Source organism: Eurosta solidaginis, chromosome 4, assembly GCF_040869045.1.
Source record: "Eurosta solidaginis isolate ZX-2024a chromosome 4, ASM4086904v1, whole genome shotgun sequence".
NCBI classification, from domain to species: Eukaryota; Metazoa; Arthropoda; class Insecta; order Diptera; family Tephritidae; genus Eurosta; species Eurosta solidaginis.
In genome coordinates this window covers 248,854,333-248,871,292 of record NC_090322.1, presented here as the reverse complement: position 1 = coordinate 248,871,292, position 16,960 = coordinate 248,854,333, and the positions used below count along the sequence as shown (strand labels likewise).

The window sequence follows — 16,960 nt, the reverse complement described above, 5'->3', positions numbered from 1 at the left end:
ACACAAATATTTTTAAATGCATCGCTTTGACAAAGCAGAGGCTCTCTCATCTAGTAGGCGCGACTCTTAATCCCTTCGTGATATAATAGAGTAGAAGAACTTAAATACACCAAAAGCCTCCAAACACAGGAATAGGCTGAAAGGTCAAGCACAATAGATCTAAATAAAGGTCATAGTGCATCGGGGGCTAGTATTAATAATAACTGTTATTTTCCGATCGGAAAAAATGTCAAAAATAACTGTTCCGAGCGAAAATAACTGTTATTTTCCGAACGAAGTAAACAACTGTTAAAATAACTGTTATTGTCCAAAAGAAATAAATATTAATTTACAGGCGGAAATAAAATTAATTATTATAAAGCGATTTTTATATTAAACTGTTTTATAAAATACTTACTTAAGTGGCGCTTAACCGTTTAAACGGTTATGGCCGTCCAACATGGCGCGTTGGTAACATCAATGGAATTCAAATTGTTTTCCACCTGGTGATTCCTCTGCTTCCGTAGGCGAGTTTCGATTAAGCGCTGGCCTATTTTGATGTCCGCGTAAAGCTCGTACGGCTCATCATTAAATATTCTCTGGTACTCGTCGTCGTCAAGGTAATGAACACTACCAGAGCTGTCTCATCAGATGTTGTCATGGTCCATGCTTCGGCACCATACAGCATGATCGGTACTTGTAGATCATGATTTTCGTTTGCCGAGAAAGGACTTTAATTTTTTTTAAATACCAGTTTTAATCATTAACTTCGCCAATTTAGCTCACTTCGCTAATGCTTATATCAGCCGTAATCCTTTTAATCTTGGGAATCAACTGTGAGAATTATTTCCTATATAATTCTCACAAAGACAGTCAATTCCAACTAAAACTCCGCTTATCTTTTTTTTATATGATGACAGGACTCAAGTTCGTAATTCGTATTGACGCATTGCCTGTCTAATCTATAAAACAAAAAGCTTCCGCTTCTTTTAAGAAACTTTACCAATGCCTCTTATCACCGCTGTGCATCACTGACTTACATTGATATGTACGATATTTTACAATTATTTGTATATACACAAAACTTTCATCGAAATAGCCAAAGTCAACCACTGGCTGTGCTGTTGTCGTTAGTTGGTGGCCAACACCAAGTAGTTAGCAATCAACTGCAGTAGAGTTAGTTTCGGTTTCAGTTTCTATGAACGTCGAATGCTGCTATCAATCAAAGATCATTCCGAGTTTTCTTATTTTGATATTTTCATATTCTTTAATAGATACTTATTGAAAAAACATTCCGACTGAACTTACGTCCTATTGCAAATGTAATCAACCCTTCAAGCAGCAGCCTCAAACATGCCGACACTTGGTATGAACCACCAAATTCACGTAGGAAGTAGAAATAAGAAATGAATGCAGCAAAAAAACTTGCAGAGTGCAAGAAGTGCGGAATGCTGGAAGTGCTGATGTTATAGAGTGAAGTGTTGGGAGTATAGTGGCTGGGATGCAACTGAATAATCTTTACACTTTCGTTTTTCATTGCTGTGTGCAGTTTCAAGTGTGCTAGAAGCAATATAAAAGTAAAAATAAAAAAGTGAAATATTAAAAATAGGAAGTGTACTTAATTGAAAAAAAGTACGTAATTAAAAAGTGCAAACGAAACGCGACGTATAAAATAGATATATAAAAATACATTTAGTGTTTCAGTGCGAAATTTGTATGTTCCAAATCATTGTTGGTTTTCGCTTTTCTCTGCATTGTATTTGCTTTAACTTCTATGAATGATTTTTCTTCGTAACAATGCGTATTTTGAGTACTGAATTACGTTTACGCGTCAAAAATCGCAAACCGCGTCCATTCATGCGTGCCGCAAGTGCTGATGCTGCTGTTGGTGACAATCGTTGTAGTATAAATCAAGCATTTGATGATGCAGATGGCGCTGGTGCGGGTGTTTCATTTAGTCGAGGTGTGTATTTACCGTTGTGTTATTTATATTTACACTAGGGGGACTCATGTAACCGTATAAATGCCTTATAAAGTGTGTAAACGTATAAATTTATCTAGTGCGTAAACGAGCTGTCAAATTTTGTATGAAAAATCATTTACACAATTTGTATAAATTTACGCGCACATTTGGTTGTGTAAACGCGGTAAACTCAAAGGAATGCAACCTTGCAGACATTACAGCAGGCATTTTCATCAGAAATCTCCAATATCAACAAGTAAAGGCGTTTTAGTTTTGATTTTTCAATTAACTTTGGCATTTTTTAATTAGTATAGAAATCAAAAAAATTTTCTTTGGCAATAATACAGCTGATAAACAATCAAGTTTATCAAGAGTATTACTAGGTGCGTTCATATAACAGCGTGTGTAAATGGATATAATTTTACACCTTATAAGTTTATATGCTTTCATGAGTCCCCCTACTATTTAGCAAAATTTTAAACTTATATGGCCAATTAATGGTGACTTATCCATAACCAGATAAAACAGCTGATCGAACCAACCTTATGGAAATCAATGTAATCGATAAATGGTGCCATACCATAATACTATGTTCAAACGGAAAAATAAATTGAGGCAATTTCGATTTAAATTGGGTGGGGTTCATACAACTCAATTTAGCTTGCACAAAAGTAATTTGATAGCTGGTTGACTAATATCTACAGCAACAACATACCTTTGTTCAGACTGTCAAAATGTGCGTGTTGGTATTAGACGAATGGAATGGAATGAAAACATAAAACTTTGAAATTTTTGTGTGTTGTAAGAAAATGTGTTCAATGTTTTGGTTTCATTTTGAGTTTGCCATCTTTTGACAATCCCTGCTCCAGTGAAATAAAAACAATAAAATCAGCTGATGAGATGAGCCAACCATATAGTTGAGCCATGCGTAACTGACGTTTAAATTTACTCAATAAACCCACTTTACAAGGTTGCATTTGCAGTTTGAAACAATTTATTACGCAATTTTTTTTAAATTGGCAATTTATTATTACAATTTATTATATGATAAATTGCGTAATAAATTGGCCAAATGGTATAAATTGCCAATTTGGTGTGTGTTTGTACATAGTATAACGCTAAAGCCATAACCATATCATAGCCAACCAATTGGTTTTTGGTTTTCGTCATATCCATAACCTAAAAATATTTCAGTTGAGGAATTTATTAACTTTTTGTAGATTTTATTTATTGTTTAGGATACGTTTTGACTACCTAAGAGACTTATTTTTTGTGGTATATGTTTGCAATTTTGTGCGTTTTCTTAATTTTTATGAAATTTTCACGATTTTAAGGCACCAATAACTGATGCCAATTTTATATGGCGCTAGGGTTAAGGAAGTTTAATTAGCCCTTAAAGCGCAGTCTCCACATCATAAGGAAACGCTGAAGAAAAATTTCGTACATATTTATTTTGTGAAAAATAGTAGCAGCTTAGTAATTTTGGCATTTCTTTTTTCTCTCTGTTCTCTATGAAGCGGCGTCAATGCCCTGCAAGACACGAAAGTCACCTTCACCAATGCAATTAAAATTTACATGCCCTAGTTGAAAATACACTTAACCCTTTCAATGGCTAAATCAAACTAGCAGTGAAATAATTTTTTTAGGGCAATATTCCCACCACTTAGGTCCTAAGAAGATATAAAAAAATGACATTTGATTTTTACCTGCTCGGTTACTTTTTTGTGGGTGGTCCATTATAATGGACACAGCCAGTCAAGGGTTGTAGAGCAATGTACAACCAATGTTATAGAAAACGCTAATGCAAACCCATTTTGGCCCAATATTAGTGTATGGAGGATGATATAATAGAAAATAAGGTTATTTATTGCTGCGTAAATGCCCTTATGGACTTTTTATTGAAAACAAATAATTATAATGGTAGTAATAATATAGAAATATTAGTTGTAAACAAAACAGAAGGTTAGGTTAGGTTGAACTGGCCCGTCCATGAGGACCTCACATAGACTGAATAAGTCCGTAGTGTTACCAGAAGTTTGTTTTAACGACCAAACTGAAAAACCCTATCAAAAATCAGGACCTATGTTATAAAATAACTCCGTCCTCTTGGCAAATACTAGAAGCTTCCTAAGATTTAAGCCACTTGCTGCTTCTAGATCTGACAGCTGTATCACTCCTAATAGCTGGAGTCTTAGCCTGGCAAGCGCAGGGCAAGAGCACAGATCGTGCTCGATCGTTTCCTCCTCCAGCCCGCACTTCCTACATCTGCTATCACTGGCCAAGCCTAATTTAAAGGTATGTGACGCCAGAAGGCAGTGTCCAGTCAGAATACCCGTCATGAGCCTACAGTCCTCTCTTTTTAATGATAGAAGCAACTTTGTTAGTCTAAGGTTGTAAGACCTGCACATAATCTTCGACACTTTATAGCCCCGCGCTTGAACCCACGCCTTTCCTGCTTGGTCTATCATGCACACCTCTCGCCTTCGCTTAATTTCGCCCAGTCTAATTGGGACGTCTACGGAGCCAGTTTGAAGGGATGCGCCCTTTTTAGCTAATTCATCCGCTTTTTCATTCCCATCTATTCCCATATGCCCTGGGACCCAATATAGATGTATGGTTCTCCCTGTCCCGATTCTCTCCAGGGACTGCTTACACTCTAACACGCATTTAGATGCTGTGGTATGCGAGATTATTGCCTTAGTTGCTGCTTGAATGTCAACACGATTGCAGCTTGGGCTATTTTCTTCCAGGGTTTCTACTGCTTTGGTTACGGCTATTCCGCTTGGAAAATGCTACAGTAATCCGGAAGCCTGTAGGATATTTTTATTTCCGGATCAGCACAGTATACCGCAGACCCTACTCCTTCCGCTCCTTTGTAACCATCTGTGTACACATGTATCGCCTCGTCCGCCATTTGAGCACCCTTGCGCCAACCGTCCACCTCTATTGTGGCCTTAAGATCGCCCCCGAAGCGCAGATAGGGAATCAGGTAGTCGGTTCGTTGTGCGACTGATGACGCTATACTACAATGGCCGTATGGTCGGTGCTCAAGCTGCCCCGAGGCACCGAGCCTGGTTGCAGTTGATAACGCTATGTTCTTTGCTACCAGGTCTACAGGTGGAATGTGCAGAATGGCATAGAGTGCAGCTGTCGGGGTTGTCTTCAGGGCTCCCATAATGCTAAGCATTGATAGTCTGCATATCCCTCTAATTTTTTGAGGTAGGTTGCTTTTTGTGTGGCTTTCCACCAAACAAGAACTCCATGGTATAGGATAGGGCTTACAATCGCTGTAAAAACCCAATGAGAAAGAGAGGGCGATAAGCCCCACGTACACCCCAGCATTCTTTTACATGCATAAAGTGCCGTTGAAGCCTTCTTCACCCTCTCCTCCACGTTGAGCTTCCATGACAGCTTACAGCCTAGGATGATTCCTAGATACCTTGTGCAAGGTTTCTCCTGGAGGGTCACTCCTCCTAACTTAGGCCTGATCCAATTTAAGACCTTGTACCTCTTTGTAAACAAGACCATATCCGTCTTATCCGCGTTGACTTTCAACCCGACATTTGATGCCCAGGTATGAATATCCCGAAGCGCCCGATCCATCAGAGAGCTAATCGTTGGAAGGCACTTTCACTTATGACACATATTACTTTATAAATATGTATATAAATAAATTAAATAATGTAATTTAAACACATAGAAGTTGCAACAAAACTTACGAAAAAATTTAAAAAAATCAATAAAAAAAAGTACTGAATAACAACCGTTGATTGCTTTTGTCCATTATAATGGACAGGACATAAGCAGTCCTAGTTTACTTACCTTACACTGTATTAGAATGATACCGGTACAAATGTGTTATTTATATAATATTTTACCAAAGAGATCAATTTACAAAGCACATAAAGAATTTGAACCTCTTTTTTTGGGATAAAACGTTTAAAATCGCAACACACACAAAAAAAAAAAAACGCTTCAGCTCGCCAGAAAACCGCAAATAAAACTAGCAAAATTTCACTTTTTTTTAATCAACGATTTTTACGTTGACACCATTCTATTTCAAGGCTTGCTATAAAGCAAATTCTAAAAATATGAAGCAAAGTAATTTTTACAATTTTTAGAAGATGTGTCCATTATATTGGGCAAATCCAATGAAAGGGTTAAGATTAAGAGAATATACTAAGCAAGAGAAAAATAACACTTGTGCTTAAAAAGAATTGAACTCATAAATACAGGCACGGTTAACCCAGATATTTAACCGACTGTATTCTTATAGGGTCGTTGCTCAAAAAATAATGAGACGCACATAAATTTCTTGACGAAACCAGGGTTCCCTGTGCACGTGGGTAATTTTTCACAAACGGAATTTTTACTCAGAATTTCTTGAGGGTTTTTTGTATGAAATTTTCATTGTGATGTGTATACCGCGCTTTACTAAACTAGATCTTGGTTAAATATTTTTATGAGCTACACTAGGCTTTGTTCGCACGAGAAATTTTATTTCAGTTTTATGCATTGCCCACTTTACCAGAACTGCTTGAACCTCGATCTGATCCATATACCAATCATATAAGTTAGAATCAAAGTTGTAGCGATTCCAAAAAAAAAAAACACTGATCCCGACAAGGAGGAGATGGTGGGTGGGGTGAATCGATCCCGAAATAATCCATATATGATCATTAAAACTATGTCGGAACGGTCACGGAAACAATCCTGCAACCCTTCCGTAATCATTCCAGAATAGTCATGAAATGGTAACTCAAACAACACCGAAAGTACCTCGAAAGAGTTCCAAAATAGCCATTTAACGAAAACAATCTTTAAATGTTCCAGAGATAGTTCTGAATGATTCAAAGTTATTCTCGAAAATATGCATAAAATAATCCCAAAAACAATAGGGACACAGTTCGGAATTGTTGTCAGAATGGTCTAAAAATTAACCCGAAACAGGCCCCTTATGGTAAAGAAAAATTTTCCAAAATTATTCAGAGATGGTCCCAAAATTATTTCGAAATAGTTTCGAATAATCTCAAAAACAATTCGACAATTTTGTCTTAAAAAGTTCATAAACTATCCTAAAATAGTTCCCAAACGATCTCGAAACATTTCCCAAATATATCCGAAATAGCCCCAAAATGTGTCGAAAACATTGAAATTTGGAGGTAGAGCAAAAATTATCTACATACAGTTTGAAAATGATACCGAAATGATCCTGAAATGATATGGAACTAGGCTCGTTGTCATCCTTAAAGCATTGACCCGTAAAACAGTACGCAAATTATCCCAAAAAGTTCCGAAATTATCTTGAAATAAATTCGAAATGTTTCGAAATCGCAAAACATTTACAAAATGATCTGCAGTTAGCCCCCACATGATCGTCCGAAAATTATCCCGAAATTTCCCTGAAATTATCTTAATATACATAGAATTGTTTTCATCTTTAAAGCAATAGTCCTTAAAAAAGTCCCGAAATTATACCAAAATAGTCGCAAAATAATGTCGAAATAGCTTCGATGTCTTCCAAAAATATTTTCGAAATGTTTCGAAGGAAATATTCTAGAAGCGATCTTCAAAATATACCGATATGATCCGCAGATAGTCCCGAAACGATCTAGAGATAGTCCAGAAGTTTTCCGAACTAAGCTCCGAAATTATCACTTTCACACTTTTCCACACTTTTCCACTTTATCACTTCAGACTTATAAGCAAACGGTGGAATCTTCTGTTCTTATTTCCTTATAGCTATCTATCTAACCGATATTTATTTATCTTTTGTTCGGCTTTGCAAACCATAGCATGTCTCGGCTTTCACTAATTGCTCAGATCTCTAATTATTTTATGTAATGAATCTGCCATAACGAGTGCTGGTGCACTTGGTGCCTTAGTGGGAACATCTTTCTTTCCTATTCCATTCTTCAAAATATCTCTGAGCTTAAGAACGGAAACATGACAGAAAGTAATAAGAAAATTCATCGAAAATCCCGTATTGCAACTACGTGGTGCAATGGCCCCTACGCTCAAAACTTCACGGAATTTCGCGGTGTCCAATGTGGACAGAACTCTATGGGAAACAGGGAATCTATATACGGACCCTGACTCAAAGGTTTGGTTCACGGATGGATCAAAATTTGATGACGGGGATATGGAATCAATGGCTCGACCCCACTGTTTTTCTACGACGAGGCTTATCCTCGAGGAATATCCGCATTATGTCCGACAGCCAGGCAGTCTTACACAATTACTTACTTCTAAGCTAGTGGATGAATGCATTGGAGTCCTAAATGATCTGAGAACCAAAAACAAGGTTTTGTTTCGATAGGTTTCCGGGCATAAGGGACATGAAATTAATGAATAGGCAGACTGCCTAGCCCAGCAGGGTTCATACTCCCAGCAACGAGAGTGTCAGCCAAACTCTTTAATTTAAGCAGAGAGCACCTACACTCTCACTGGATACAATACGGAACTTTGTAGTGTATGATATCACCTAATTAAGTTAAATTTATCCAATATGCAAATCTGTCGCTTTTGTGAACTGGAGGAAGAAACGCCGCTTAACATTTTGTGCGAATGCGTCGCTCTAGCAAGCATTGTGAACAAAAAAAGTTTGATATCTTATCCGTTTTGACAGCTGTCTGAAGCGGGTGATAGAAAGAGATACAAGATGAGGCCACAATAGTCACTTTAAAAATCAGGTGCTCGTTTTTTTTGTAATTTTGACGTCTAAGCCAAAGATATCACACTTGTCTTATTCACAATGCTGGCAAAGTAGAGACTTTGCCATCTAGGTGGCGTGACTCCTAATGCCGTCGTGATATGGAGTAAAAAGCCTGAAGAGGTACTTAAATACATTAAAAGCATCCACGTACAGTAATCAGCTGAAAGGTCAAGTACACTAGATCTAAATTAACGTCGAAGTGCATCGAGGTTGAACGGAATTTGACGCGTAAAATTAAGTACCTTATTTGAAAAAGTATCACCTTTATTGTGATTTTGATTTTGAATATCCTGTATTTTACCTACCGGGTATGCCTTCCCAAGAGCTACAGTCTAATATAGGCGTGGCATTCAAAGGTGAGGCTGTCAGCATTCCACGCTTTCCCAGTTTTGCTGGAACAGTTTATAATTCGATTTAAGTATGTTTGTGTAATCCATTTGACCATGACTGGCTTAGATTCACTAACCAACTAGAACTATTCTAATTTATTTCTTATATGTACGTATGTAGTGAATTCGAATATAAAAAAAATCACTGTTTCGAACCTTTGTTAATTTGTTAGTATAAAAATAAAAAACAAAAGAATGCAAATAAAAAATAAATAAATGCCTACTTTTTGTTTTAAACAAAACAAATCCGTTAAAAAATTGTGTATTTAGTAAACAAAATAAGCAAAACTAAAATAAATTTTGTCTCTAATGTTAATATAATTAGGGTCGACTAATGTAAAAACAAATAAAACAAATATTTTTGTCATTAGTCATTATTAGTCAATAAATGTACGTTTATTAGTATATAACCACGGTTGCCACTTTTGGTCCATTTGGACCAAAAATGGTCATTTCCAACCCCATTTGGTCCGCTGGTCCCTTTTTTCCAATTTTGGTCCTTTTTAGGCTGTAATCAAGATTGTTTGTTTTCACGGAGGAAAAAATGTTCAGCACTGCCAAAAAATTTTCCACGCTTTCATTAACCTTTATATAATTTATAATTTACCTCAATGGATTTCTTACAAAAAATTTATGTCAACAAAATGTAGCAGAACAATGGCACTTCACCTAGCAGATAGTTTCGAAAAGTGTTGGATCTTGATCATTTTCGTTAATTGTTGGTGAAACAAACGGTCAATTTGAAAATCTTGTTTTGGTGGCTAGATATTTCGATCGTTTATCAAAAACTTTTCGTGATAGACTTTTGTCACTGTTTGACCTAAAAAAAAGTTGTTGCAAATGCACGTACATCTCAAAGTAATTTGACGGAGTTGTCCACTGATTGTATTGAAAACTAAATAAATTAATGAGACTAATTTGTTTTATATTAAGGTACTTACCACTGTTTTATGTTCAAGTTATGCGATATGCTTCGATAGGAAATGAGAGTTTTTAAATTTTTCTCACACAACACAAAACAAATTGATGAGTTTAAGGAATTCCAAGGCTATTATGTTCTTCACAATGTAATGCGGCTATATTTTCTATTTTTGTGTCTGGAAGTGTCTGGAAAAGCATTTCTGCTATACAACCGTCAAATTCAATATCAGTTACAGAATTAAAAGTTTCTATATATTTCCGGCCTGCGGTAAAGAGTTCAATCAGAACAATTTAGTCTGCTGATATTATTCCATCAATATTAGTAATTTTAGGTGCAATGATTATATCAAAATATTGTATATTTAAAATATGTTAGTGTACATAATTTACAATACTAAGTATCTTAACCCAAGAAATATTTTTATTGGAAGTAAGGCAGGAATATATTTGGAAAGCGATAACTTAACAAATGCTCAACGTAGATCTGATATAAACGCTTTGTGCCAAATTATTCTCGTTGAAGAGAAGAACCGCAGAAACTTCTATAATAACATTGTTAATAATAACCAATTTCTCGTACCTCGTCAAATGGAAATGCGACAATTACTACACAGTTCAAACTTTTAAGACCCGCACTTACTGAATCTAGGCGATAGATGGGAAAATTAAAGCGTGAGGGTGCACTGGTAAACGGAAGAGTAAAGAATTAAATGTAAAAAAAGTAGAACACTCAGCTATTGGAAACAAGTTTTTTTTTAACTTTTTGTCTGATTTTATAATAAAATTGATACAACCGAGCCCTGGAGAAATTTAGTTTAAAAATACAATTTTTATGTAAATAAAACAGAACTAGATTGGCTTGCGGCACGGTTTTGCTGAAAGGTTTTTCGTTAAAACAATCTTAATATATAAAAAACACGTGTCACACAATTGAGGCCAATGGACTCCTAAACTACTGAACCGATTTGAATTTGTTTTGCACCCCGTGTGTAGTTTGATCTAACTTGAAATATAGGATAGGTGACTGGGTGACTAGGGTTTCGAGATATAGGCCAAAACGTGGACCCGGGTACCCCTAGGATGTGTTTATAGAATGTGGATATCAAATGAAAGCTGTTGATGAGTGTTTTATTAGAGGGTAATTTTCATACCCCTGGGTGACTAGGGTCTCGAGATATAAGCCAAAACGTGGACCCGAGTACCCCTAGAATGTGTTTATATAATATGGATATCAAATGAAAGCTGTGGATGGGTGCTATAGCAGAGGGTAATTTTCATACCCCTGGGTGACTAGGGTCTCCAGATATAGGCCAAAACGTGGGCCAGTGAATGCCTAGACAGTGTTTATACAATATGGATATCAAATGAAAGCTGTTGATGAGTGCTTTAGTACAGAGTAATATATTATCCAGAGACGGACTGGGACTGGGATTAGGACCAGGACTTGGACTGAGACTCGGAGTGGGACTGGGACTGGAATAAAATACATACCACCTTCTGGGACAGGCAATAAGGGATGCAGAAGAATGAGAAGAAATTGAGAGAAGAGAAAAGATAGAAGGAGATTGAGAAAGAGATAGAATGAGACGAAGATGGAGATAGATGAAGCGAAAAAGATGGAGGGATGAGTAAATAAAAGGATTAGGAAACAGTGAAGAGGGGGAGGGCAGAGTCAGACGGAAAAATCTTATTAAAATGTATGCATATTGGCCAAATTTAGGGCAGGACAACGTCTGCCGGGTCTTCTAGTTATTTATATACGGCTTTTTGTTAGAATGAAAGTGTGTGTGACTTTGTACTTTACCACAACCTGAAATCAAAGATTTTACAAAGAATTCGACACATTCGTGAATTGCAAAATTGTTTGTAAGCCAATTAAAACTACAAAAATTTGGTCCTTTTTTTTTGATGAATTTTGGTCCCAAATGAAAGCATAGTGTGACAACTGTATATATAACTATACATTTCTACTACAAAGACGTTCTAGCCGTCTAGGAGTACAAATTTTGCCTAGACATGTACATATGTGGGTATTTGTGTACATATCGTTTCGCAGTGATGTGCGCTTTCATTCATTTATAGAACTGGTTCAAATAAAAGTCGGGTATTTCGACTTGTATTAACTAGTTGTCGACCCAGCAGAATGTATAAACAGGGTACAGAAAAAAAGTGGCAATTTTTATCAAATTTTTTAAATTAAATCCTTTTTTTATTTTCGATATTTTAAGAAAAAACATCTAAGAATTTCGTAACTGAAACTAATCAAACTGCTCTCAAAAACGTTTTTGAAAAAATGCGTAAATTAAAGAAAATTTTACGAAAATTTTGAACTGAAAGACACTGCAGTAGTCTGGACGATTTTCTGGACGAAATTAAAACAATTTAAATTATCAAGCAAAATAGTAATAAAAATAAAATAATTAAAAAAATAAATGCGTTGGGCGCGTGAAATTTCTAAAATTGTGAGGCGTAGCATAACCTGATTAAGGTTCAGTTGGTCTTATATATCAATAGAAATTTGACGCGTCCAACACTTTTATTTAATTGACTGATCAACGCCCTAGATTGATGAGGAGTGTGATGACTAGTACCAACTTAATTATTTTGTAGCTTTTAGAATTATTATTACTTCATGTATGTAAGTATTGTTTTCAATAAAACCGTTTAACATAAAATTTTTTTTTAATTATTTTATTTTCAAGTTTTTAGTCTTTATTCAATTGCCTATTATTTCTCATTCTATGTAGTTCATTTAGTGACTCATTACTACAAGAACTCTTTCCTGGCAATTTGTTACAATCTAAGTCCTCAATACATAAACCTTCCAAAGACTTTACTCGACTCTGCGCCACGTATGCTTGTCCCTCCTCGAACTACAAGATATTTTGATGTCACTTCTACCGGACTGTTTGTAATATTTGTTCCAAATATGAACCAAATCGGACCGCAAATACGATTTTTGGAAATACTTCGATCCATGCGCCACCTATCGGTTTTTTTCTTATTATTGCATTGTCATCGGGTTCTGAACTATATTCCAAGTTTCAAGCTTTTAGCTTATCGGAATGTTACTTAAATTTCTATTACAAAGTCTTCCTAGACATTGTAATGACTTTCAGCAATGTATAAACAGGCAATCATCGAGGCTCTTAACTACATTGAAGTACATCCAGCCCTAATCAGATAGATCGGTTGCATGCTTAGTTGCATGCAGATGACTTCGCTGTGGAGGCTGTATGAGGCCACTAATCCGGTGGGCAGGGGCACGCCACAGAGCAAGGTATTGTCACCTCTGCTGTGGACGCTGCTCCCCATTCAACTGCTCAGGCGGTTTGATTAGGGACCCGCCAAACTTTCGACACAGATGACGTTACAGTTGTCATAAAAGGAAAGTGCCTTCAAAAAATACGCTCTTTGATGGATCGGGCGCTTCAGGATATACATACCTGGGAATCTAGTGTCGGGTTGAGCACCAACGCGGAGAACACGAATGTGGTTCTATTTACTAGGAGGTATAAGGTCCCGAACTGGTCTAGGCCTAAGCTTTGAGGTGTGCCCGTGCAGTAGAAACCTTGCGCAAAATATCTAGGTATTATTCTTGGAAGTAAGTCGTCGTGTAACTCAACGTGGAGGAGAGAGTGAAGAAGGCCTCGACGGCTCTTAAAATAATGCTGAGGCGTACGTTGGGCCTCTAGCCCTCTCCCTCTCATTCGATATTTACAGCGATTGTAAAGCCCATCCTATACCATTGAGTCCTAGTTTGGTGAAAGGCCACTCAAAAAAGGACATACCTCAAAAAATTAGAGGGGGAATGTACGCTATCACTGTTTAGAATTATGGAAGCCCTGAAAACAACCCCGACGGCTGCACTGTATGCCATTCTGCGCATTCCATCTGTAGACTTGGTGGTGAAGAACATAGCGTTAACTGCTGGTAACGAGACTCAATGCGTTGGGGCAGCTTAAGGGGAGACCATACGGCCAGAGTAGTATAGCGTCAACAAATATTGGACGAACACCTATTTCTCTACCTGCGCTACGATGAGTCTTTTAAAGTCACAATAGAGGTGGAATGTTGACGCAAGGCGCTTAAATGACAGATGAGGCGATACACGCGTGTTAATGGAAGGACTATGGTCTGCGATACACTGCGCTGATCTATAAATAAACAAATCGTACAAGCTGCCAGATCACTAGTGTTTTTCAGGCAGAAGTAGTAGCCGTGACTAAAGCAGCAGAAACAGACGGAAAATAGCTTAAACTGCATTTGTATCAATTTTTACATTGACAGCCGATCAGCAATTAAGGTGAGAGGTTATACTCATAGCACAACATCTAAAAGTGTGTTGGAGTGTAAGCAATCCCTGAAAAGAATCGGAATAGGAGAAATATACATATATACTGGGGCCCTGGGCATATCAAAATAGATGAAAAGCGGATGAGCAAGCTCGAAGCTTGTTCAAATTAGGCGAGATTAAAAGCATGTGAGAGCTGCACATGATCGACCAAGCAGGAAAGGCGTGCGTGGCTGTGTCCAAGCTCATGTGCCGATCTTACAACCTTAAACTAACAGAGTTAATCTTTTCACTTAAAATAGAGGACTGTAGGTTTATGATAGGTATTCTGACTGGACTCTCCCTCCCTTCTGGCGTCGCATGCTTTTAAATCAGACCATGTCAATGATAGCAGATGTTGGAAGTGTGGGTTAGAGGAGAAAACGATCGACCTAGTTTTCTGCTCACGCCCTGTGCTCGCAGGACAAAGATTCCAACTAATAGGAGTGGCACAACTATCAGATCTAGAAGCAGCAAGTAGCTTAGGCCTAGAAAGCGTCTAGATTTGCCAAGAGAACAGAGCTATTCCATAACACAGCTCGTGGTTTCTGATAGGGTTTTTCAGTTTGGTCGTTGAGCAAACTTCTGGTAACACTATGGACTCATTCAATCTATGTTAAGTCCTCACGGATCAGCCAGTTCAACCTAACCTAACCTTCCGAATGAAATAAAAAACTGGAAAAATAACTGTCATTTTCTAAGCGAAATAAAAAACTTAAAAAATAATTAACAAAAATCTATTTTTATAATAACACTTACTAGCCGGACCCGTACGCATCTTGCGCAACAAATATAAAAATCTCTTATCAAATATCAACAGAAATCAGCTGTTCTATCAATAAATCATCTATTAATGAAAACCCACATTCGCTTGCGCTGCCATCTGGCGAATGTTAGCAACTGCCGGTAATGCAGTGTTAGTTCTAATCAAATATTCACAATAGTGTCATAGTACAAATAGATTTCTTTATGTGCTTTATTTTTAACAAATTATTTTAATAAAATATAGCTAAACAAAAGCACTACGACCAATAATGCCCAAAGCTCGCTAATAGCCCGAATCTCCATCTTTACAACCAAAACTTTATTTATAGATTTGGATTCCAAATAAAGCGAAAAAGGGACCTGCACATACAAACAGCAATTAGAAATAATATATATTATGATTACTATTAAAAGCATTGCTTAAATCCCATGACAATTTTATGAATACTTTTTAGAGTCACTGTGCCTACATTTAGCTTGGAAGTTTTGTAAAAGCACGTATGTTTAGTTTATTTGTACGTCTGTACGATCGCCGATGTTGATGACGTTTGTCGTCGTTGAGTTTGGTGGGCGTTTGGTATTTACTTACTTTCGTATGAATTTTGAGTTCTTTGTATGGTTATTCGTTTTAGTTTCATATCGGACTTGAGACGCATTGTAAGCAAAGTTTTAACGTAATAACTGTAAAACGGAAAGTGTTTGTCAAATATACTTATATTTGGTACATACTGAGAATACTTTTCGTGATGTACTAACAAATAAAATCAATCGAGATATTCTTGAGAAAAGTTTTGACGGGAATCTGAAAAGAAGCTGATGAAGCTCACCAGTGAATGAAATTCTAAAAGTATGTGCTTTAAAAATTAGTTTCATATAAATATTCTTCGTCGTTGGGTTCCACATGAAAATGTCGCATATATTTGTATACACATATTTGGTTATATAGATATGTACATCTGTAGCTAACAATTTTGGTAACCAACTATAAGAATAAATCAATAAATAAGTAAGGAACCTTATGTCTGTTATACAATGCGGAACACGAAACGGAAATTTCATGACTCACATTTTTTAAACTGAGTAATTGTTTGCTTGTTAGAAAAAGGTCGCTGAGCGCTAAAAAATGTCACTTATGCCGGTAAGTTCATAATGGGGCGACATATTATTATACTACAGTGTTAGGCATAATTGTAAGACATGAACATATAGCAGGGTGGTGTGCTAGTAAGAAAAACTTTGGATGTACAGCAAGTGATTCGAAGATTGTCTCTTACTTGATTCATTTTGCTTTGATGATTTGGCGATAGATTGAATAATTGATGAACGATTTTCGGCATTGTGCTATCCTCAGTGGCATTTTTCGTTCTCGAAAGAGAATATCGCCTTAGATACAACCACCATCGCCTTCCTGATCCTTGGACATCTCATCCCGGAGTCTAGCCACCACCGCCATCACAGCTCTTTGGCGAGAACCAGCGTCATTTAATACTCTCTCTTCGGGTGTGATCATCACTACCGCCGTCATCACCCTTTGGCGAAAGCCACCGTCATTCACCGCCGTCATCACCATCTGCTAAGAGCCACCGTTAGCTAGTATTCTATCTCTCTCTCTCTCTGCGGAGAATCGCCGTCCTTGGATCGTAATATTCTCGGCGACACTACACAAAAAACATCACTCTCTCTACTGGAGGCAAGGTTGTGGATCACGGTTGCCACACCATGTTTTCTTTTGGGACGAAAATTCACGGGAAAAAAGGACCAGATCTCAAAGAAAGGACCAAATTTTTGTTTTATTTTATTGGTATATAAGGAGGTCATATTCGTTGTAAAATACAAAACTTTAAGATGTTTCCATGGTTTCCTATATAAAATTTTACTGGACATAGTAAATACTT

The 16,960-nt window shown here is 36.9% G+C and overlaps 1 protein-coding gene across 4 annotated transcripts in view; it reads left to right on the top strand.

Annotated features, from left to right (window-relative positions):
• Positions 1 to 16,960, top strand: part of C3G (C3G guanyl-nucleotide exchange factor) — a 144,885-nt gene that overhangs the window by 24,098 nt on the left and 103,827 nt on the right. The window contains exon 2 of one of the 4 annotated variants that reach the window (XM_067785557.1): positions 1,529 to 1,942. The exons of 1 other annotated variant lie outside the window; for it this stretch is intronic. In XM_067785557.1, the coding sequence (XP_067641658.1) occupies positions 1,777 to 1,942 (166 nt within the window). In that variant the 5' untranslated portion in view covers positions 1,529 to 1,776. Of the gene's footprint in view, positions 1 to 192; positions 1,943 to 16,960 lie in introns of those variants that run through there. 2 more of the 4 variants (XM_067785556.1, XM_067785555.1) reach the window with 2 other exon arrangements.